This window comes from Peromyscus californicus, unplaced genomic scaffold (assembly GCF_007827085.1).
Source record: "Peromyscus californicus insignis strain IS unplaced genomic scaffold, ASM782708v3 Scaffold_8__1_contigs__length_139910024, whole genome shotgun sequence".
NCBI lineage: Eukaryota > Metazoa > Chordata > Mammalia > Rodentia > Cricetidae > Peromyscus > Peromyscus californicus.
Window position 1 is genome coordinate 13,749,283 of NW_026294606.1, and position 25,135 is coordinate 13,774,417.

General features: G+C 43.0%; 1 protein-coding gene across 3 annotated transcripts in view; it reads right to left on the reverse strand.

Annotated features, from left to right (window-relative positions):
- Positions 1-1,360: 1,360 nt before the first annotated feature.
- Positions 1,361-25,135, reverse strand: part of Spin1 (spindlin 1) — a 54,066-nt gene continuing 30,291 nt past the window's right edge. For all 3 annotated transcript variants that reach the window (XM_052727866.1, XM_052727867.1, XM_052727868.1), the window contains exons 4-6: positions 14,333-14,586; positions 9,979-10,212; positions 1,361-4,959 (exon numbers count right to left, since the gene is read on the reverse strand). In XM_052727866.1, coding sequence (XP_052583826.1) covers positions 4,760-4,959; positions 9,979-10,212; positions 14,333-14,586 — 688 coding nt within the window. In that variant the 3' untranslated portion in view covers positions 1,361-4,759. The remainder of the gene's footprint in view (positions 4,960-9,978; positions 10,213-14,332; positions 14,587-25,135) is intronic.

The following is a 25,135-nucleotide window of genomic DNA, read 5'->3' on the forward strand; positions in this document are numbered from 1 at the left end:
CAAAATACATACAAGCATGTATGAGCTTTCTAGCCATCAACTCACATGTCTACAAAAAAATACTTCAGAGGATATTACACCACTGATTACTGAAGTGATTAGCATCAAGAAAGACCTAGACAAAACAGGCTAAGTCTGCACTCCCCTATAATCCTCCACACAGCCTCCATGCCTTGTCCTGCCCTCCTCTGCAAAGGAGGGAGAAAAGGACTATTAGTAACAAAATAACAACAAAAAACTCAAAGGCAAGCTATCAGCAAGGCCCTTCCTAAGGATCTACTCATGTCTCGTTAGTGTCAAATGTTTTTATCCACAGGTTCTAGCTGCACCAAGAGAAAAGAAAGGAGAACAAGGCTCCAAGTCTCCTACAGCTTACTTAAATACAGACCCGATTCACTGGCCATCAGCGCCCAACCTTCAGACTAAACTCTGTTATTTTTTCCAGAAAATATTTACCGAGTTGTACCTTCAGTACACAGCACAGTGAGTCATGTGCCTTCAGCAAGGGAAGTTATGAGAGCCAGACTGAGTCCCAGGGCCCATTCCTTTCCCTCACTGCAGTCCACCCTCCCCAGAGCCTGACAGGCCTGACCCTCAGCCACTCAAGTAAGCACTGTGGCTCCAGCAGCATCAATCCCTGAAGCCACCAAGTACCAACTATTCTAACAGCAGAGGAATGCATGAATTTCCCTGACTGAGCCTTAAGCACAAGTTACATTTGTCATAATAAATAGCATAGAGACATAAAAAAAAATCTATTTAAGAACATTATTAATTCTCTACTTACTACGTGGATTAAAATTACCAAGAGACAAACACAGGTAGCAATGACATCTTGCACTATTGAGTCTCACTGACTGGTATTTAAGTATGAATGAAAGTATATAGGCAACATTCAAAGGATGGGTAGGTATAAAAATATTCAACACACACTATTGAGTTCTACACACAGTAAAAGAGTTAAAAGTCACAATTAACTAACATTTCTCATTAATATCAAACCAGAAACCCACAGTTAAGATACGTTGAATGGGCGGGCGGTGGTGGCGCACGCCTTTAATCCCAGCACTCGCGAGGCAGAGCCAGGCGGATCTCTGTGAGTTCGAGGCCAGCCTGGGCTACCAAGCGAGTCCCAGGAAAGGCGCAAAGCTACACAGAGAAACCCTGTCTCGAAAAACCAAAAAAAAAAAAAAAAAAAAAAAAAAAAAAAAAAAAAGATACGTTGAATGGGGACAACTGTGCCTTCCTGTCACCATTCAAGCACATGTACATTTTCTTCTGTTTCTATCAAACCATGTGTGGAAATGTCATCTGACTTCAGGACCCCTTTCAGAAAGAGATTCAACACATCAGCACAAAGTTCAGTCAGAAGTTGCACATAAAGGGTTTATTTTGAATGTTTTAAGGAAGGATAGAGTTACATCATAATTATAAAAATTACTTACAGAATTAACAGAGTTGTACTGTGTATACTTCTAAATGCAGAGAACAGGGAACTGTCTACACGTTGTATAAAATAAAGTTAAAATTAAAAATGAATTCAAGCTCAAAAAATGAGGTCGTTTCTCTAGTTTTAAATGTGAACACGAAGACCTCTGAACTCTACTCATCCATTCGACCTGCACCGATGATGGAGAAGAATACAGAGAGCGCAGCATTCCCAAGGAACACACAAGTTCCAACCACGGTTATTTTGTGAGTAATTTTTCCTGTGTCATCTTTGGAGGACTTTCATCTCTTAGACAATCAATGTTTTCAGGCACTACAATCTGTGACAATCAGAGCAGTCTTCTTTCTAATGGGTCTACAGTGTTCAAAGATTCAGGCCCAATGCACTTCGGGGTTTGGCACATAAAACAAAAGAAATGAAATCTGGCTTAGAAGCAACTGTGATTTTTAGAGCGTGCACAGTCCCTTCGAATGCTGCGTGACATATACAACTGGAATCACCTTCTGTCGGCGCTACGACTGCTTCACCAGTGCGTCTTTACCCTACAACCACTAGAACAGCACAGTAAGCAAATATACAGGAAACCAAAAGCAAATTTAAAGAAAGAAAGAAAGAAAGAACCTAAGTCTCTTTAACATGCAATTTTACTTAGTTACATTGAACATTCTACTTAGAAGAGAGCATGCAAAAAAGGATGGTCTGCTTTAAGGTTCTTCTCTGAAGTTTACGTGGCAGCCTGACGTCACACACGCACGCACACACGATACGATACTAGAGCAGGTAAGTGAGGAAGGCCAATAAATTTTATACACAGATCCACGTCTTGTGTTGCCACAAGCCCCATGATAATTTTGGAAATTAATGTTGAATCCAAAATGAGGAATCAACATTCAGATACCAGAACAATGCAAGCAATGCATGCAGATCTGAACTGTGAGCCTAAGGGAAGCCCAAGGTGGCAGGCTCAGGAGGAGAGTCCGTCACCATTAAGGGTGGTGGAAGCCACCAAAAGAAAAGAGTGGGGGAGGGATGGAAAAACAATAAAAATACAAACAAACAAACATAAACCTTCCCCTTCCCTCAGCCTTATGTAAAGGCAATAAATGGAACAGTGATCAAAGTCATCACCATCATCATGTTGCATTCCTCTGGACCAGGAGTTCACGGGTAACCAAAGTAATGTGGGCTGCTTGCAGAAAACCACAATGCAAGTCATCAGATAATGGCAGACACGTCTTAACACATCCAGCCCTTGGGACATTGCAGCAGGAGCTTTACTTCCTAGTCCCCATGCCATGTTCTGCACTGTCAGTCTGTAGGACACACTTGCCCACCTGTGCTACAGATGTCAGTATGGGCTACCCGAGTCAGGCTCGGCTCTGAGATTTACATGTAGGACGATACCTGGTCAGATACGCTAGAAGCACCGAAGACTAGGGTATATCACACTGCATTGAGAAGCTTGTCCCCGGGTCCCTTTGGGAAAACTTAGCACAGGGTGATTGCAGCAAGGGACAGAACTGAGGTACTGTGTTCACATGGTGAGCAGTTGTGACCATCCAGAAGCATGAGGCAGTCAGCCTCTGTGAAGACTAAATGGGTATCCAATAACCATGCTCCCTGAACCACGGAATGATTTCTTGTATCAGGAAGAGCCCCAACAAGACAAGCAGACCTAAATTAGGCCAAAGCTCTGGTGTATGCTCGACAGAATCCAAATCTGTCCAGCCCCAGAGAGGATTTCCAATCTCTACAAGAGATTGGTTTTACAAACCATCTTTTTTCCCAGCTGACAGGCCGCCAGGGCTCTTCCAAAACCAAGTGTGAGCAAGCAGACAGATGTTTGGCTAGTCAACCAAGCACATTTTCAGTTCCATCTTAGCTTCAAACAACCTTACAGAACAAACCACAGCTGCACCCAGTGGCCAAGAGCTGCTAGCCACCCACAAGCCAGACAGCTTGACAGCCTTCCACAGTGACACATAATGTACATGCAAAGCCCAGGGCCACGGAGGGAATAAACCCGCATGAACAGCACAGCTGGAGCAAGAACACACTGCCACATCAGGGTCAAGGCAAGAAGCCCTATTTGTTCAACATTCACTGTGGGGGAAAAAGCCAGGAGGAGAGGGAGCAGGTAGGGAAGGGGAGAAGAGGCCTTCTGACCATAATCATTTATCAACAATAATAGTAATAAAAATTAAAAGCCCCAGAGAACGTAATTGAAGGCAACAATGCCATACTTAAAACTTACATTTCTAATACCAATGCACTGTTCTTGCAGGAATTTACCACATATACAAACCACTGATATATTGTTGCCTTTTAAATCCATGTACTAAAATCCTGATGACTGGATGCATAAAAATGGACCAATGTGCCATCCAAAAGCACATCTACATTATTCCATGTGAACCAAGAACCTGGGCTTTATTTTAAAAGTACTTAAGATTAAAGAGTAAACAACAACAACCATCAAAATAAAAAAGAAGAAACAAACAAAACACAGAAAACAAAGCTTAGAATTGAAGGCAGCCTTTTACCCAGATTTCTCAACAGTTTACTAAATTCTACTGTGGGTCGTTGACTGTTTATGGCTAATTTATACCTGGACTCATAACTAAAAGCCTCCAGATTGAAACGGTACTCTGAATTCTGACCTTTGAAACAACCTAAATGTCCCTGTGTGCTTCCCGTGCCCAAATTTAATTTTAAACAAAGAGCAGGCATATTATAAATATGACTGACTTGGGTCAAGCACTCCTGTTGAACTGGAGAAAACATTATTACCCCCCACCCCACTCCACAAGGAAAGGAGTGCCAGTGGTGAGTGCCTGTGTGTGTGTATAATATATACATAGGCACACAGATGCAGATCTAGACAGGTAGCTATAGATACATAATCTCTCAAAAAAGGCAGTAACAAAAATAACAAACTATGCTTGCATTGTGGCAGCAGAATAAGACAGTGTGTCAAAGTGATGGGGAAAATGGTTACACCTTATCCAGATTTAAGTGACTATGATACTAGCTTAACTTTTACCACCTTGCTTGTAACCCCCAACAGACAGCCTTCTTGTAAGAGGGAGGACCCCCTCACACAGATGCTTTGAAGAGGGAGGACTCCCCTCACAGATGCCTTGTGTTCGAATCAGTCTGCACTATTCAGAACAACACCAGCTCCGCTGGTGGAGATTGTGGGTTCGCAGGGACATCTAAGCTTTCATTAAACTGGAAAGCAATCAAGTCTTTAGTCTACAAATTATACATTTAATAGTTCCACAAATTTGGCAAAGTTTGTGATGACATCTAGGATGTTTTCACCAAATCGTAGACGTAAATATGGAAGTCATCATCAAACTTGATGAAATAGACAGAGGGTTTGGCCTCTACTTGGTGGATGACCATGCCAGTCCTTTTCGAGCCATCTTCTTTGGCATATTCCACTTGTTTGCCTACCAGGCTGTCCACAACTTCTCCTGGTTCCCTTTCTGCTGGAGGAGAATCATCTGTATTTAAAAGAAAAAAGAAAAAGAAAAAAAAAATCAAGTCAATATTGAGATATATCACTATCACATTTAGCAGCAAATACAAAGACTTTAAGATATCCTGAGTTCATCATGATCTGGTCAACACTTTCTTTATTTTTTTTTGGTTTTTCGAGACAGGGTTTCTCTGTGTAGTTTTGCGCCTTTCCTGGGACTCACTTGGTAGCCCAGGCTGGCCTCGAACTCACAGAGATCCGCCTGGCTCTGCCTCCCGAGTGCTGGGATTAAAGGCGTGCGCCACCACCGCCCGGCTGGTCAACACTTTCTTAAAGGGCCACTCTGTAAATATTTTAGGCACATGGTCAATGTCCCAATTAGTCATCTATGAGAACGCAGCACCAAAATAGCCAAGGGCAATCCAGAAATTAATAGTCAAGATGTACTTCAGCAAAGCAGCACTCACGTGGTTTGCCGAACCTCATCCAGACAGATGTATGAATGACTTAAAAATTATAACCTGAACTTCTAGGGATCATATTAAATTCTAACTGCAATGATCTAAAATTAAGTTTAAATGCCTCTGAAATACTTTCCTACAGGGCTTCCCGAGAACATGCTGCTCACTTAAAAATGCTGAGGCATCACTGGGGTTTACCTGTGAGTCTGAGAGCTCCTCCTCCTCAACTGCAATGTATTCCAACCATCTTCTACCCAGTTTCAGAATAAAAGAAATAAATTCTTCACACTTTACAAGTAAGCACTAGGTGAACTCCACCCAGACCAGGAAAACAGATCCCTGAGGAGAGCCCAGGTATCTGTACCATCCATCCACAAGAGCCTCAGGTTGCAGTTACCTCTGGGAAAACACAGAATGACAACAAGCCACCACTAACCAAAACAAAACTAAGTGGGGTGGGGGCACGAAGCAGTCACAAGACTACTTTAAAGCATTCCTTGGAGGTTCAGAAGAGCGCCAAGCTTTTAGAGGAACAGATGGCTTCAGGCTGGCCAGATGTCTCAGGTGTACAAACAGCCTCTGTGACTACAGCGTAACTAGAAGCACAGGAGTTTACTAGCACAGCTTCCTAGTGTGGCTCACGTAACATGTCTACATGAACATGTTTGCTCCCAATTATAGCAAGCCTCTAACTGAATGACAATCGGAGACCCACTACGGTGATCTCTGGTACAAACACACAACAGAAACTGAACCCCTGCACATGATCAGTTCTTTTAAACCCAAAAGTGAAAAAAAGAAGTACTTCTTCCTCAAAAATCCTCTTCCTTCAGGTGGCACTGTCCTATTACACACACTTCCACAGAAACTTCCAAGTTTATCAAGGAGTACCAAAGCATCATGCCAGCTGGTGACAAGCTCTGTGAGTTTAAATGTCTACCGGGGCTTACTCAGCCAGCAAAGGCTCTGGACTCAAACCACAAGTGATGGGGCTGCTTCAGAACGTACCAGAATGCCAGCACTATTCTAATGGGAGATCAACTTCCACACAACTGACAGGAAATTAAGAAGCTTGGAAAGGCATGAGAAGATCAAGGAGTGGTTGGAAAAGTTGCAGCGTTATGTGTGAAGGACTTGCACGTCTATTCTTAGCTCAACAGCACTTGCTCTGATGGACCTTTACCTACAGTTGGGGAATGCTTTTAAAGAATACTCTTTGGAACATAAGCCCTAGAGTATACAAATAATTTTCTTTGTAAAAAATTAACACAAACTTAAAAAAAAAAAAAGTAGTCATTCCAGGCCAGATAAGCTTATCAGTAAGTTCCTTAACTGGCTTGGCTTCTTCATAGGAAGAACTTTTAAAAAAAGGTTTTTTAAAAGAAGAAGAAATGACCGTCACACCACTAACAGTGTTTGCTAGTCACAATGTCTCAGGCCAAGGGTCCATGTGTCTGAGGAAACAGTCCTTTAGAACAGGTTTAGCTTGATGTGGAGGTTTATGCTTATGGTCCTAGCTCTCAAGAGGTTGGGGTAAGGAATCTTGAGTTTGAAGTCTTGGTTAAATATCAACACACTGTTTCAAAACAAAACAAAAACTAATTAGTAAATGATTAGGCTTATCCAAAAGTCACATTAAGAAAACAATTCCATTTATAGGAGCTTAAAATATTCTTAGGGGCAAAAGAAAGGAAATGTTTAGACTCTTAAAATTATAAAACTTGATTGAAAACCATCACAGAGCTCAAAGTTTTAAAAAGCATCCTCACTCACAGACTGGAAGGCTTGCTACTTATTTGCGAACATGAGAGGGCAGTATATTCTGCAGACACAACACCAATGCTGTCAAAATCCCAGCAGACTTCTTTATGAAATTAGCAAATTGATTTTAAAATGCATATGCAATTGCAAGACACCCAGAACAGCCAAGACATCCTGGGATGCACAAGGGAAGGCCTCATACTTCTGATTTCAATACTTCCTACAAAGCAACGGAATAAGACAGTGTGGGAGCTGCAAGGACAGACACGGAAACGGGTCAACAGAACCGGGGTCCAGACACGTGCACAGATCCACGGCCAACTGACTTCAACAAGGCCAAACCATTCTAGGCAGCAAAGACCAGTCTTTTCAACAAACGGTGCTTAGTGCAAGCAGGGCTACATGAAAAAGAGTGAGCTGACTCTTCTATACTCACTTCACGCTATACCTTGGCATGTTAATAATAATAAAAAAATCCAATATAAAACCGTAATTCTTGAGACACCAAAAGCACAAGAAACAAAGAAACTGATGAATTGAGCCTAAAAGTTTAAAACTCAGGTGTCAAAACTCAAAGAAGTGAAAAGACGGATGAAATGGCAGCGCACACCTGTAATCCTAACACCCCAGGGGCCAATGTAGAAAGATAGAGAGTTTGAGACCTGTTTAGACTATATAGTAAACTGCAGGTCAGCCTAAGCAAAAAAGCAAGACTCTGCCGCAACTCCCGGCACACTGCCAAGTGAAAAGACAGCCCAGAGAAGAACACCAGCAAATCTGATTTCTAATAAAAGATTAGTATCTAGAATGCTGACTCTAAACAATCACTTCACCAGAGATACACAAATGTCCGGTAGGCACACAAAAAGATCCCTGTGACATCAACAGTCACCAGGGAAACAAAGCAAACCACATGGGAAACTACCTCATCCTCACTAGAAGAACTGTATGACTAAATTTTAAAAACAAGAGAGTGCTGGTGAGGATGTTAGGAAAGCAGAGCCTCACCCGTTGCTGAAGGCAATGTAAAGGGGTACAGCAGAACAATACAACCTGGAGTTGCCACCAAGACCCGGCAATTCCACTTCAAGGTACACACCAAGGAAAAATGAAAACAAACACCACAGAGAATCACAGATACATATGCTTATAAAGCATCAATATCCATAGTAACCAAAACATAGTAACAACCCAAATGTGAATCAACAGCTAAACAAATGAAATATGGTATAATCTATACAATGAATTATACCTGAACATTATTTATAAAGGATAAAAAATCTTCAAGCATGTTCCAACATGAGGAAACACTGGAATCATGTGAAGCAAAGTCACAAAAGGCCCCATGAAATACATTCACATGTAAGTCCACAACAGGAAGATGTATACAGAAGTAAAATTATTGACTGCTTAGGGCTGTGAGTAAAGGATAGGGAGATCAGAAATTAAAAAAAAAAAAAAAAAAGCTGGGCACAGTAGAAGCAGGGAGAGCAGGAATTCAAGGTCATCTTGCAATTAAGAAAAATCAAGATGTACCTCTCAAAAAGCAGGGGTAGGGATGAGGGGTGGTAAGCAGCATGGGCCTTTCTGATGTAACAGTACTCTGAAGCTAAGTGCCTCAATGAGTACTCATATCTATGAATACAGTAAAGAGCACTGGGTTGACTTTCGGGTACAAAAATGACAGCACAATGAAACGGCTCTGTTTAAAGCAAAACCTGCCTGGGCACAGGGTGTACTCCTGTTAATCCCACAGCTCTGGCGCCTGAGGCAGAAGGCCAGTTTGAGTTATAAAGTAAGTTCTGGGCCAACCTCTGCTACATGAGACTTTCTCAAAGAACAAACCCAAGCTTCATAAAACCAGGTCATCCTCTGCACCACCACCACCATTTTCTACTTTGTGATCTAGCTGCTACTCAAAGTTCTCTCCTCAGTTCAGGTGTCTTGTTTGTGGGGCTAGGGATTCAACTCAGGGCCCCATCTGTGCTCAGCAAGTCCCATCTCTAGCACTGAGTTGTATCTCCAGCCTTCAATTAAGTTTTCTGAAACTAGTATTCTCTGAAGTCCAATTCACAGATTAAATTATCACCATAGATGGCCAGCTTCAAAATAAATGAGGAAAAAGTAGGTAAAAGTGTGGTGACATATTGTTTACCCTAATAAAATCTGCCTGAACATGAACATCAGAGAACTCAACAAGCCACTAGATTAAACACAGAGGCCAGGCAGTGGATGGTACACACCTTTAATACCAGTACTGGGAAGTACGCATGCCTTTAGTCCCAGGAAGTGATATGGTGGGCAGAGAAAGCTATAGAAGGTGTGAGGAGACAGGAACTAAAGTAGGCTGAGGAAGCCCTTTCGGCTGGAGCCCTTTCAGGCTGAGGAGTTGGTGAGTAAGAAGTGGTGGCTGTGGCTTGCTCTGCTTCTCTGATCTTCAGGCAAATTTTATTACGGTATACAATATAGCACCATATAAAAGCAGACTGACAATGAGAAAACAGCTGCTAAAAACAATAGAATGAACTTACTTTATTCCCTACACGATCACATACTTCCATTTATAAAAAATTCCATTGTAATATTTCTAAAAATTTAAAATAACCTTTCCAAGTAATCTAACATTTTATCATCTAAAATTCACAAGGAAAAGTTTGACTATGTTTGTACACACACACACACACAAAAAAAAACCCAACCAAACAAACAAAAAAACAAATACCCCAAAACACACCTGCAAACCCATTACTCAAATACTTTAGTTAAAATACTAATTCCTTTCAAATCACCAAAACCAAAAGCTGCTGATGGGTTAGACTTACTGGAATCGGGCATGATGCGGAGGTCGCCTTCTTTGTAGTCATCTAGGAGCTGGTACATGTACAAGACAGGGTCTTTCTCATAGGTGATGTAAAACCATGTGTTCATGACAGGTGCCCGTGCCAAGACCATCCCCCTCCACTCATCTTTAGAGCCATCTTCTGTTTCAAACATATGCTCCACTGCTTTGCCAATCATTGTGTCCGCTAAGTGTGCGTCGCTGATCCGAGATGTGGCTGGAATTGAAAGAGCAAAACACTTGAGCAAGTGTTTACTAACAGAGACAAGCTTTGCCCATGTAATACATTAGTGAACATGAGAGTGACCAAGAGATCTAAGGCGAGCAACTACCAAACCAAATGCAAAGGCTGGCACAGAGGTGAGCTAAAAAGGAAGAAATCTGGCCCAAGGTGAGTAACAATCTGTTTTGTTCTTGTTTTCTAGACTCAGTTGCTCAGTATTACAACTAAACACAGGTCTTCAGTGGTTTTGTTATTGCTTATTTAGCAGTTACTTTAAGCTATGAGTAGGTATTAGACTCACAAACAGGAAAGAACAGCAGAGTTCTCACACACAGCACATGGTGCCAGCCCCTTCCTAGTAACATCTGGTGAAGTCTTATGACTCTCCATAAGCCCACCCACCCTCACATAAATAATGCAAAGAAAATAACCTTAACATATGTGTTATTGTTTCAAGAGAAGCTAGAGTTTCACTTCTCATTCTTTTCATGTTCTGAGAGCAGTTTTTTACTCTTATGTCTGCAATCTATTCTCCGAATGATCACTATCCTATCTTAGAGAAAACTGTCATTTAAAATATTCCCACCTCGTCACCATCCTTCAGCCCCACCCCCATCCCCAAGTCCCTCCTCTCTTCAAAGCATGCCCCACCTGCCCAGACAAACTTCCTTCCCTCTTCAGGGGACAGGCTATTTCCACAAGTTCCCCAGAGAGCGCCAGGATAATGGCACCACCAGCCTCATCATGTGCTGTTCTGTTCTTAGTTAACAGTCCTTGTTACCTAAAGCTGTCTTATTTTATGGATTTGAGGACATTTCCCTGTTTCTAGCACTTAGAGCAGTTTCAGGCTGCCTGTGTGGTGTCAAGAGACAGCCCATTCGTATAAAAAAAACGGGTGAAGAATTGCCAGCCTTTCTGTGTGCTGTGTTTAATACTAGACAGGTTATAAGGAGTCCTACTGACGTTAAGGTCTCTTCAGTCCTCACATTCTGGACAACTGTCTTTCAAAATAATCAGATCTCTTTCTGGTCACTCACCCAGTTTCTCTAGTAATATCAAAAGGAAAAGAAATATAGATTTTCCAGGCAAGTATACTGTTATTCAATTTAGTTAGGACACACAACCTGTCTGTGGTGTTACATATGCAACGGCAATCAGAAACAGCACAAAATCTCCCCTGCAGGACACTTAAAACATATAGGAGCACATACTTCTTCAAGCCAGAAATCAACAAAAATTTATTAAAAGTAAAAAAATTTCTCATTTTTGCAAACCTTAATATCTAGTTCAAATGTTTTTTAAAGATATTATATATGAGCACAAGTATGTTTGAGTGTGTACAGAGGCCAGAGAAGGGTGATCCCTTGGAGCTGTTGTGATGGGCATTTGCTGGATGCCTGTCCTGTTCAATGGCTGAGGTCTCTTGACAAGCATTCTAAGTGCTAAGCCATCTCCTCTCTAGTTTCCTTAATGTGTAGTTTTTAAAAGCAATTTCATTCACACTATTGTGTTTCCAGTTATGGGAGATCCAGCCTCACAATGATGTGACAGAGTTTCCCCCCAGATAATTCTAGATACTCCCCGAGCACTACAAAGTATACAAGTGGTAGCTCCCTAATGGTCAGGTGCAACACAGTCTGAAACAATTACCATTAAGTTCTTCAAAGGGTTACACTACAGCAACTCAACAACAAGTACCGCCACAACAAAATTCTTTGGACTAAAAAACCAAACTTGAAGGAACATTTCTCCAAAGATGATACACAAATGGCAACAAGCATGCAGGGACACACAGCCTTATTAACTGTCATCCTTACACCTACAGATGGTCACTACCAAAACAGAAATCACCAGGTAATGCTGGCAGAGTTGGGGCACTGAGGCCCCTGGGCACTGCGGGGCTGTAAGACCTCAACAACACAGGGAACACGGTGGCAGTGCCATTAAGAAAGCGTGACTTAGAAGACCCCAGGGTCAGACAAAACCATTTCGGGGGGATCACCCAGAAGAACAGGAAGGTTTCAGAGAAGCCACAGACAGCCACATCCACAGCAGCTTCCAACATGAAAGGGGTCATGGATAAACAAAATGGAGTACATATGTATGTACCAGAGTATGACTTCCAGTATTCAAAGGAAAGCACTCCTGCCATGTGCTACTCTGTGGATGAACGTTGAGTACATGACACTAGATGAAATAAGTCACAGAAAAACCAATTCTCTACGACTCCATTTACGGAGTATGTATCCAAAGTAGCCAAATCCCCAAAGACAGGAAAGGAGATCACATGTACAAAATGATCCAGACAATAAATTCTGCAGTCTTTTTCTGTAATGTTTCACACTGTCCATCTTGCCCTCTGAGTGGATCTTTATCTAACTTGGTTCATGTGTGTTTGTGTGTGTGCATGCTGAGTTATGCAGACTTTTCCAATAGAAGAGGGAACTCCACACAGCACTGTGAATAAATGAGGGTGAGGGGAACAAATCTTTTCTTAATGTTAGGAAACTAACAGGCGTAGGGACCTTAAGGGTCCACAGATCTTGCCTTGAGAACCACTGACATCACAGGCTCTTCAGCTGGTTTTTTCTCCATTCCCAGTATCGCTATAACTAACATTCAACGTACACACTGAAGTGGGCTAGAAGACTTTCCTCCTACACAGAACACAAAAGGCAAGTAACTTTCTAGATTCTACTCTCATAGTGAACACTAAAGTTAAGAGTTACGTGTCTAGCCAAGTATGGCCGTCCGTACCTATAATCCCAGCCCTCCAGAGCCTGAAGCAGGAGAATGGCAGTGAGCTCCGGGTCAGCCAAAATAAAGAGCACTGAACTACTTACTAAGCATACTGGATGCACAATATCTTGCTGATCTGAACCATCATTTGGACTCCTCTCTTCAAAGTGCTTTAGTTTACAACTATAATCCATGTCCTCTGATGAACTAGACCACACAAAACTATAAAGAACACACGCCACCCTTGATGACGTACAGCCATGGTGCTCACGAGGTTTGCTCCTGTCCTATGAATATTCAGGTGAGAAGCCTTTGTCCTGGAGAGCAGACAGACTGCAATCCTGATCAGAAGATGCATCCACCACATTAACACAACGGAAGCATGCAGTTAACTGTTTTCTATGGTGCCAATAAGACATTTAACATCCACATTTCCAGTAGGAGGCCTGACCACAGTCACACGAGGAAGAGCCATCGGCCAGATGTGTGGTACATCCGCCATCCCAGCTAATTAGGAGCATCCGCCATCCCAGCTAGTTAGTCAGGAGGCCGAGACAGGAGGATTCACTTGAGCTCATGCATTGGAGACCATCCTGGGTAAGGCTCAAGTGAGCTAGTACTTCTGCTCTAGGTGTTATAGCCTTAGATCCTGTCTCAAAAAGTTGAAAACAGAGGATTAAAATGTAAAACTCTGTGAAAATGGAACAGTGCGTCACAGGAATTGGAAGACTTTCCATATCTGTGGGGCCTAATTTTCAAATGACGCAAAGCCTTAAAGGCAACTTTGAAAGAATATATACATCAGTATTTTAAGAAGTGGCAGTTACAACAGGAAAACATTTTGAAACATATATTTTAAGTAACATTAACTCGTGAAATGTCTGACTTAAAACTGCCATCAATAATCATTACCTTTTTTAAGGGACATTTACAAGGAGAAACTACAGGACATAGTATCAAAGCTTTCCACTTCCAAAATGTCCTGAAGAATGGACAGAGCGTCATCCCGGATGCTTCCACTGCAGTTCCAAGTACAATTACCATTTGTAATAGACAACAAGCTGAAACCACCTACAATCCTGAGGTGTCAATATGCCATGTCAGTGAGCCAATGACAATCACAGACAACAACAAGCAACTGGAAGACCGGAAACCTCTAGAACAAAGATCCATCTTTATATCCTTCATAAGGCCCTCAACTGTGGTTTCAGAACATCTTCTCTGGGTCAGCTTTTGTGTTTGTAAGTGGTAAATGTTTCAGAGGTGCTTGAGGTGTGATGTAAGTAAAAAATACTAATAACGAGAATCAAAAAGTATTCAATCCCCACTTTTTAAAATAATAAGGCTTTTAAAAATAATAAGTTTAAAAACTTACCAACTCTATCAGGGAGAACTTCAAGTGCAGAAACTCTTTCATCTTTATTAAGTTCTAGTCCATAAACACAGTCAAATCCATCATACTTTATAAGATACAGGGAAGGATTCACAGGCACCTGGTCCAGGACAGTCCCCTTCCACTGGGTGACAGGGCCGTTGCCCTCTCTCCACCCATGCTGAATCCTGCAGCCTACGATGTTCCGCCGGGGCTGGGACACAGGCTTGCTTGGTCCCACACTGGTCCGATGTTTTCTGTATTCACACATACAATGTATTATTCTCACAAGTATGCATATCTGGACCCAATACAGTTACTAGCTTGCATGTTCTTCATTACACATGACCCTAAGGCATGGGTAAACTCCTACTGATAAGCCAGAATGACTGTAAGTTTTAGGCCAGCCTGGGCTGCATAACAAAATCTGCTTTAAAAACAGAGTAATCTTACAGATGACCATTAGCTTTCCAGGACCCATATGGTATTTTATAACTGCCTGAACTCAGTTAAAACACCCTCTTCTGGCCTCCTCAGGCATCAGGCACGCATGGAGTGCACATACATACATGATGGAGGCACTCACAAACACACGCCTTTAATCCCAGCACTCCGGAGGCAGACAGAGGCAGGCAGATCTCTGTGAGTTCGAGGCCAGCCTGGTCTACAAAGTGAGTTCCAGGACAGGCACCAAAAGTACACAGAGAAACCCTGTCTCGATAAAAACCAAAAAAAACAAAAAATGAAAACAAAAACCCCCACAACTTGACATTTTACTCCTCTTTATGCCCTGGTAACCTTGAAAATAAACTAACCTTAAACAAGCTGAACTGTGTGTGTGCATGCAATAGAGTTCTCTCAGAAGCACAATTTTGTCACACACTTGAATAACTCACAAGCACTTTTTAACAGTTTGACAAATAATAATGTAATATTAAAAATATTGTAGCCACATCAGACTAGTGATTTAAATATTTACATGAGATGCTAATACTCTACCTATTTGTGTGTGCACACACATGCACATACAAGAATATATGTGTCCATGTAGAGGCTAGAAGTTGCTATCAAGTGTCTTCCTCTACTGCTCTCCACTTTATTTTCCAAAACAGTCTCTCACTGAATCTAGAACTTGCCATTTAGGCTAGACTGGCTGACCAATGAGTTCCCAGGATCCACCTATCTCTGCCCTGCCCCCAAATACTGGGGTTACAGACACATGCACAACCTGGGGACCCAAACTTAGCTCGTTATGTTTATTCACACAAGCATTTCACACACTCAGTCATCTCCCCAGTGCCCATCCTGGCTCCTGATATGGGGGGTGGGAGCGGCCATGACACTCTGAAATACAAAGACAAAGGATAGACTTGGCTTGGGTACAACCTGGTCTAAACCAACTTGACAGATGCTGCTGTGTGCCAAGAGCAAAACAGGGCTGAAGAGGTTTCCTTTCCACTTTAGGAGTATACAGGGCATTTCATAATTTCTTAAAAAAGTACTGTAGCTACAATAGCTCAAGCTGTAATTATATATACATATATAGTATAAACAGAAGGACATTCATTATTTACATGCACTTAGCCTTGTCAGAGGTCCTGGAAACAATGGTCTCTTGCAAACAGGAGGAAGGACAGACAGCAAAGCCAGTAAGCACTCAGCTCTGGTGGGGGGGGGGGGGGGGGGGGGGGAAGGGGGACGGGGACGGGACGACTAAAAGCTGAGGCAAAGTGGTGGAGCAAGTGAGGAACCTTGAAGCCAGGTATCCCCACACCTTCCTCCCAGGGAGGGACAGCCACGTCCCTTGGCCGCTAGAGTACAAAAGCCTAACTAAGCAGGTCTGACTAGAGCCAGCAAATGAAAGCCCAGAGGCAGATAGGGAACAGCAGATACAGGTGGCTAAAGGGAGTCTTGTTTTAAATAAGACACACAGCAGAGCTAAGGAAGCTCGGGAACTCTGAGGTCACCTCCTGTCCAGCCCTGGAATCCTGCTGGACAATATACAAAAGTAGTTTAAAGAGAAAAGAAAGAAATGTTCTTGATTGAGTTTTGATAGGTAGTAGAGGCTGGCCAGGAAAATACATCCACGTAGTAGATAAAACTGTTACTAGCATTAAGCAAGTTACACAAGCCAAGTAAGGGAAACTGTCCAGTTGATTGTGCCAAGGGGTGTCCAGATCAGATGCTTGTTTCTAGGTGTTGTCTGAGAATGCTCTGGAGAGAGATCAGTATGTGAACTGCCTGGTGAGGGAAAAGGATGTGGCCTCAGCAATGCGAACAGGCTTCACTCAATCTGCTGAGACTGAATACAACAGAGGGCAGGACCATGGCTTTCTCACACTCCTGGACTAATCTTCCACCAGCGGCTCCTGGTTCTCTGACTTTGCATCAGAACTGTACCAACAGCTACCCCAGGTCTCCAGCTCACAGACTGCAAGTTGAGGGGACTTCCTGTCTCAATACTCAACTTCTCATAATCTTGATGTTCTATCTCCTGTTGGTTCTCTTGCTCCAGAGAATCCCAATGAAGGATCATGTATCACAGAATGGAAAAGCTAAGAATGAGACAATGTGAAAAAAGCTAGGCGAGGTCAGAAACAAGACACCCTGAAGGTTTTGGTCACGTAGACAACCACAGAGGATTCTGAGGACACGGCAGCGTGGAGCGTATAGCGAAGTGAGCGGTGAAAGGCAGGGTGCAAAGCCTGAGGACTCAGCACATGCTAACAGGGGAGGGACTGCACCACAAGTGGTCTACAGCCTGCAGTCAAAGGCCACGGTACCAAAATCGAAACTCAGAAACTGTCCTAAATCAAAACACCTCAAAAACTATACCCCCTGGGAAGTCAGAAAAAGAATGGTTCCTGCTGAGACATACCCCAGTAAAACACAGTCTTTGCGCATCCAGGCAAAGGGACCAAACCACATATAAGGTCAAACAGTTAAATCTGGACAGCAACATGTTAAACCAGAAAACACCAGAACAATGAGCTTGGCACTCCTCTGGGAAACAAACCATGAGCCAGAAGGGCAGGCCGACTTCCAAGCAGAAAGACCACAACTGAAAGTTGTAAGCATGTCCAAAGGCAGGGAACACTCTTCTCATATGTATGTGTCCCTTAGATATAGCTCCCAAAGTGTCAAGTCACCAAAGGCTGACACACAGCTCAACTCAGGACTGACAGGGAGTAGTAGATAGTCACTGTAGAGCAAATGCGGAGGAAGAGACAAACCGGGACCACAGGAGATCCTTGAACAATGAAGGGATGCACATACCAACTGTGGCACAGCTGACAATCCCAAAGTCTCACCAACCTTTAATCCTAGCACTCAAAGAGGCTGAGACAGGAGGGTCAGGAGTTCTGGGATAGCCTGGACTACACAGTGAGACCCTGTCACCAAAAGAACCTTAGCCAGGAATGAAGGCACCCACTTGTAATCCTAGCATCCAGAAGGCCTAGACAGAGGAAGCCAAATCTGAGGCTAGTTTGGAGTACACATGGAGCTCCAGGCTACCCTGGAAGCTAGGCAAAGAAACTCCCACTGACTACGTTTCTAATAACACCAAAATAAACAGCATATATGCACACGAGCATGTGCATACCACAATACATTTATGGAGGTCAGAGCTGCTTCTGTCCTTACACATTACATGGGTTTAGGGACTTGAACTCAGACCACCAGGCTTTCATGGTAAGCACTTGTTCCCCCCTCTGAGCTACCTTACTAAGATCACTTTTTTACTGATATTGCTAACTCAGTGGAGACAACTACTCTCCCGGGGGGAGCAGCAACGGACTGTGGTGATTCTGGGAGAACTCACAAGATGTGAGCTCACGCCAAGAGCAAGAGGAAGGAGCTTCGATGACTGCAAGTGGCACTGCAGCTGGTCCCAACGCCATCACGATACGGTGCCACACCTTCTGGGTGTTTACACCGATCTGAAACAGCAATCCTGAAGCCCTAATCCTGATGTCCTCTGTGCAGTTTTAGTGCTGTAAGATTCATCCACAACCCCACCCCACCCCACCCCACCCCCGTCCCAAAAGTTCCCAGCTCAACTTCAGGTGTGACCCACGGGCCAGTCTCAGTATTTGAGAAGACATCAAAACGTGCACCTGTCATCTATTCTGACACAGATTTGGCACAATTCTCAATCTCTCTCTCACAACCAGCACAACAGAAGAGAAGAGAAGCTTCAATAAAGCTATCAAAAGCTTGTAACTACTAAACAACACTCAGACCCAAAAGAGGACCAGTCTAAACATGTGCAGTTTCTAGGAACAAACATCTGTCCCGTCCCACCCAACCCCCCCCACCACCAAGGCATTACACTTGTCTTAGAACACCAGAATCTTCTCAGTGATACTTTTTACCTTTGTCTTCAAGTATCAGTCAGTCACAAGCCTTCACTCAGTGTTTACAAAGCCCACATCCTAGTGAACTTCCCACATTGTATAGGAACAGGCCCACAACAAAGGCTGAGGGAGGCACCTCACTGAGGCAAGGATGCACAGGATTCTACCACACATACCACTTCTTAACTTCAAGAAGAGCCACTGGAACTTCCCAAATCCTAAGCAACAGCCATTGTTCTTTCTGTTAGGACTGCTTTGTCTACTCAGGACTCTGGTTCGCCACGTGAATCTTGAGGGTGTTTTTCCAGTTCAGCAAGGAACATCACTGGGATTTTGATGGGGATTGCTCTGAATCCGTAGACAGTTTTTATTTCTACAGTATGAATTTGTCAGTCCACACTTTAAGCAAATCACTAAATAAAACAGGAAGTCAGTATCTAAAGGTAGGCCTTTTCTACCTTATTCTATTTCACTCCAAATGTTGATTCTAATGCAAATCATGGTTGGGTACTAGTTTCTTTTCATTTTCATTAGCTTATTTTGTGTGCCCATGTGTGGGTGCATCTGTGCCATGGTTTGTGTGTAGAGGCCAGGGGACAGCTGGCAGCAATCAGTTCTCTCCTTCTACCATGTAAGTCCTGGGAACAAGACTCAAATCATCAGGTTTAGCAACAAGTGTCTCTTCTGGCTGTGCCATCTCACCTGCCCTTTTCATGTTTTTTGGAGGCAGGAGCTCACTCAATAGCCCAGGCTGACCTTGAACTCACAAAGTTCCTCATGCTTCAGAGTCTTGAGTGCTAGAGTACAGGTGTGCAATACAACTCTGTGGTCATCTGAATGAGAACAGCCCTATACACTCATATATTTGAATGTCTGGGTCCCAGTGGATTACTTGGGAAGGATTAGGAGGTGTGGCCTGGTTAAAGGAGAGGTGTCACTGGGAGTGGGTTTTGAGGTTTCAAAAGCCCGTGCCACACCCAGTCTCACTCTTTCTCTGTCTTATGCATGTGGATAAGATGTAAGTTCTCAGCTACCAGTGCACCTCCCTGCCACTACTCTAGCACATCCTTATCCACCTGCCACAACATTCCCCACTATGAAAACCATGAACCAATTCTCTGACGCTGCAAGCAAGCCCTGAAATAAATGCTTTCATTTTAAGTTGCCTTTGAAATGGTGTCTCTTCACAGCAACAGAACAGTAACTAAGACATATGCTGGATTTAGGGTACCATTTTTTTAATCTGTTTACAGAACAGAAATAATCCTTCTCCTGGACCAGTAAGGCACCACATGCCAAAGCTTCACCATGTAGAACAATTAATGCCTCAGGCAGTGCATGTCTAGGGCCTTACTGAAAGAAAATGTTCAGTAATACATCCTACTGACCAAGTAATTAAGATCTATCACTACACTGAAATAACTATATAGCTATTAAAATTATAGGAAAAGAAAGCTGGGATGGAGCTCATTGGTGGAGTGCTTACTGAGCATACCCAAGCCACAGGTTTGATCACCAACTCCATGAAAGAAAAGAAATCTAAAATTAGAAATAAGAATTTAAAGATTTTTTTTCCCCATTTGCTTGAATTATCCTTTTTTTTTTTTTTTGTCTTTTTAAATTTAAAGATGTTTTAAAAACGCAAATGTAAGCCAGGCTTCGCTGGTCACTCCAGGGTCTTTCTAGGGAAGGTGGAGATGTGTACAGCTGCTGCACGCCTTGCTTGAGAGCCACTGCCCTGCTCCAGCAATCCCATGCATCTCTGTGCTTTGTCAGCTATATAATGAACCCCAGACAAAGCAGAAACAAGGGATCCAAGAGGATGTTATATCCTGTCCCAAGAACTGAGCACGATTTAGCCATTAGATTTATTCAAAAGCCAACACTGTAAAAGAGGCTATCGCCGGGCGGTGGTGGCGCACGCCTTTAATCCCAGCACTCGGGAGGCAGAGCCAGGCGGATCTCTGTGAGTTCGAGGCCAGCCTGGACTACCAAGTAAGTTCCAGGAAAGGAGCAAAGCTACACAGAGAAATCCTGTCTCGAAAAACCAAAAAAAAAAAAGAGGCTATCAATCTGGGAGGGGTCAGAGGGAGATGGGATGGAGAGGAGATGGAAGGGGCTGGAAGAAGAAAAGGAAAAGGGGGAAGTGATGTAACTATATTTTAATTACAACTACATTGTATAAAATCCTCAAGTAATTAATAAAAATATTGTTTTAAAAAAGGAAAGACAGAAAAAACAAACAAATAAATAAATAAATAAATAGGAAAGACAGCCAGTCAGTGGTAGTGCATACCTTTAATCCCAGCACTTGGGAGGTGAAAGCAGGTGGATCTCTTGAGTTCGAGGCCAGCCTGGTCTACAGAGTTAGTTCCAGAACAGCTGGGGCTATTTCACAAACAAAATAAAAGAGGGTCAGAAAAGAAAAGGGGGGGGGGAGAGGGGAAAAACAAAGAACTCAAAATTTGGTGTGTAGGGAAGTGAGGGTAGAGAAGATAGATCTCTGGGAGGAGTAAATATGATCAAAATACATTGTATGAAATTCTCAAACAATTAATACAAACTAATAATTTTTAAAAAGTAAACACTGGAATGACAAGTTAACACTGAGATTTCCAGCTCTACAATTGTTCCAGAATCTAGTGAAATGAGAGATTACTTAGTGGGTGAGGAGCCTCCTAAGCAAGCAGGAGGAAAACGTGAGAACTAGTTGCCATTCCCAGCACTCATCCCTGGAGCCATTTGGCCAGACGAACTGAATTGGCAAGCTCTGGGTTCAAGAACTCTGTCTCAATATACAATATAAAATACCTGATGTCAAGCTCTGGCCTCTACATGCACACACACACACACACACACACACACACACACACACATGTGACTACACACACACACACACACATGTGACTACACACACACACACACACACATGTGACTACACACACACACACACACATGTGACTACACACACACACACACACACACATGTGACTACACACACACACACACAGAGCTAAAGGACCCATTAAAGGAAACTCTTTCAATACTGGAAATGAGTGGCAGAGAAACAGAGGGAAGCTCTATGAAGCTCTTAAAGGAGAAACTTTTGGGGAGAGAGTGTCTTCCAAGTGAGACAATGCGATGGCATAAAGGGGAAGGAAATACTGGGACAGGAAGGATTAAATGGGGTAAGGGATGGGAGGGCATGACAGAGAAAGGAATGTGGGTAGGAAGGGACAAGTAACATTAAAGGCCTTTAAAAAACATTTATCTTACGTGTCTGTGTGTGTGCATGCACCCTCGGGGATCAGCGGAGTAGTCAGACTCCTCAGAAACTGCAGTTAGAAGCGGTTGGTCCTAAGCTGCCACGTGGGTGCTGGGAGCTACACCTACTTTCCTGCAGGAGCATTTAGTGCTCTTAATTGCTGAGCCACCTTTCCAGCCCCCAAACCAGAACTAACTAGGAACAACTAACCCGGCAGGTGAAGACCTCTACAGCAAAAGCTTTACAAGACCAGAGAAAGAAGATACTAGAGAGTGGAAAGATCTTCTGTGCTCACCAACTGACAAAAATCACACTGTAAACAAAAGCTGTGTACTTCCCATCAAAATCCCAGTGACATTCCTTACAAAACTATAAAGAGCAATCCCAAAACTGGTATGGAAGCACCAAAGATCCCCAATAAACAGGGCAATACTAAGCAGAATAGTAAAGGACCCCAGACCACACTCTCTTTCATATGCGGTCCCTAGATTTGAAGTTTTGCATCTCTAAGGTGTACAGCTAATGCCAGGAAGTGGACAGTGAGGGGGCAAAAAAGGGTTTTGAGAGTAGGTTGGGGAGAAGAAAAAACTATACATATGTTATAAAAGCTGAAGGAGGGTTTCTGAGGGGAACGTAGTAGGGAAAGGAGGGAAAGAATCAACAAAATGAAGTATATATGAAAAGCCCACAATGAAACCCATTACTAATTCTAAAAGAAAAACAAAAAAAGAAGTCCAATTGGTAGCCAACATTTAATACACTATGTGTGTACACTAAGCCTGTCAATTATCACAGTTCCACCTGTGGAACTACACTGGTCCTACACTGAACCACCATTAGCAGTCGGTCCTACACTGAACCACCATTAGTCAGTCGGTCCTACACTGAACCACCATTAGCAGTCGGTCCTACACTGAACCACCATTAGTCAGTCGGTCCTACACTGAACCACCATTAGTCAGTCGGTCCTACACTGAACCACCATTAGCAGTCGGTCCTACACTGAACCACCATTAGTCAGTCGGTCCTACACTGAACCACCATTAGTCAGTCGGTCGGTCCTACACTGAACTTGGCTGCATGGATTAATTACTGGTGATTCTTCCCAGTCTAGTTGGTACTGTTAACATCAAAGCGATTCTTTTCCTTTGGATTCTACAAAATTTAGAAGAAAATAGTTAAATAAAAATCTTGGTCTTTTTTGCAAGATACAAACTAACATTAGAAACTTGCTTGGCTGGCAGTTTATAAAATTACTTTATAAAATTTCTAGGTGATGCTGTCATTTCCTGGTGTGAAATAACAACAAAAACCAAGATCAAATAGAACAGTATGTCCATGAAAGTCATCATCAGTTCATCTACACACTGTGGGTGGGTAGATGGTGCCTGAAGGAACACCACAGAACATTAGGGAGTTAATTCATTCAAGTATCTGTGGGCCTCTCAGATACTTTGGATACCTCTTGGAGACCTGTCCAACCTGAGCAGTTATGACTTTTAGCCCATTTTCAAGATGAGGCAAGAAAGCATGAAGCTCAGTGGACGTGGTGTGGTAGTTAGCCCACTTCTAGACCTAGTTCAATTATTGATTAGTTGTCAAACTTCAGGCAAGTTTCTTAATCTCTTTGGGCATCAGTTTTTGCATCTGTAATAAGAGCTCATGGCTCCAACTTGACAAGGGTACCATGAGAATGACGTGAGATCACACCAGAGACCAACAAGGAGGGGGAGAGACACTCTCCATCAGTGACTGGCATCTCTACCGTATTTACAGTTTACTCTTAAGAGTGTGTACATTCCTGTAGGCGATCTGCCTGTGCATGTACACGAATGTGTAGATGGAGGTCAGAAGCTGACATCTGGTGTCTTCCTCAGTCACGCTCCACCTTAATTTTTTGAGACAAGGTCTCTCATTGACCCTGGAACTCAGAAGATTCAGTGAGGTGACTGGTCAGGGAGTTCCAAGGATCTATCTGTCTCAGCACTCCCACCAGTAACCCAGCACTGGGTTACAGATGTGTACTACTGCAGCTGACTTCTAAGTTAAACTAGGGTCCTATGCTTGCATGCAAAGTAAACTTCAGTCTGTCAATCCCCAGCACTTACTCTTTATAAGCAAATTAGTGAATTGGGTGTGGCAGTGTGTGCCTTTCATCCCAGCACTTGGGAGGCAGAGGCAAAAGGATCTCTGTTGTAAGTTATGTCAGCCTGGTCTGCTTGAGTTCCAGGCTAGCTAAGGATGCATACTATCGAGACTTTGTATCTTTGAAGAAACAAAACAAAACAAAAAAAAAAACAAATAAAAAGTCCATGCAAATTAATAAAACATACGAAATCCCCCATTTTCAAGATAGTACCTTGAAATGGAGACCTATTCTCCATTCACCACTATACCTAAGTTCACTTGGATGCCGTCTCAACTATATTTTCACTCAAGACATACTTTAATCTTACAGCATCCCACACAACTTCATGGAACAAAATCCAGAAAGCCCTGTCTTGACGCCAGTCTCCCAAACCCAGCAGGTACCCAGCACACAGCAAGTACACAGATGATTTCCACTAAAAACAAAATCAAGGACATGGCTATAGCACTTGCCTGGCCTGTTAAGGCCCTGGACTAGACTCCCAACAGGGACAGTGATCAAAATTAACACATACCATTTCTCCGTGGTGAAGGTAACTCCTGAGTTCTCCTAGCACCTTTTAGGGATGGGTGTGTATGCTGACTGCAGCTCTCTTGACTACACCTCAGCATCTAACTGTAAGGGTCGCCCTGAGCCTACCCACTACTGTGGGCAACAACAGGACAGGTACTGTGGAGGATGGAGGGATGAGAGCTGAGGAGCTGAGGTTCTGTTTTATATTTGGTTTTCATTTAAAAAAAAAAAAAAAAGATCTGTTGTAGGAAGAAATCTGTGTTGAAAAGCAAAAGCTCACTGATATGGTCCAACATTTACTTCAGACATGGGCAAACTGCAACCAGAACACAAAGCAATCTGCAAAGCTCCTTAACCCTGCTCACTCCATTCAAGACCATACAAAATATTAATAGCCAGCACCCAACAAGGGAACTTCGGATTTCTTTCTCCTCAGCCCTCTGTCCACCTTCATATTTGCAGTGAAAATTCTCTCATTTCACCTTCTAGGGCACAGCAATGCACTCAAGACTCCAGACCTT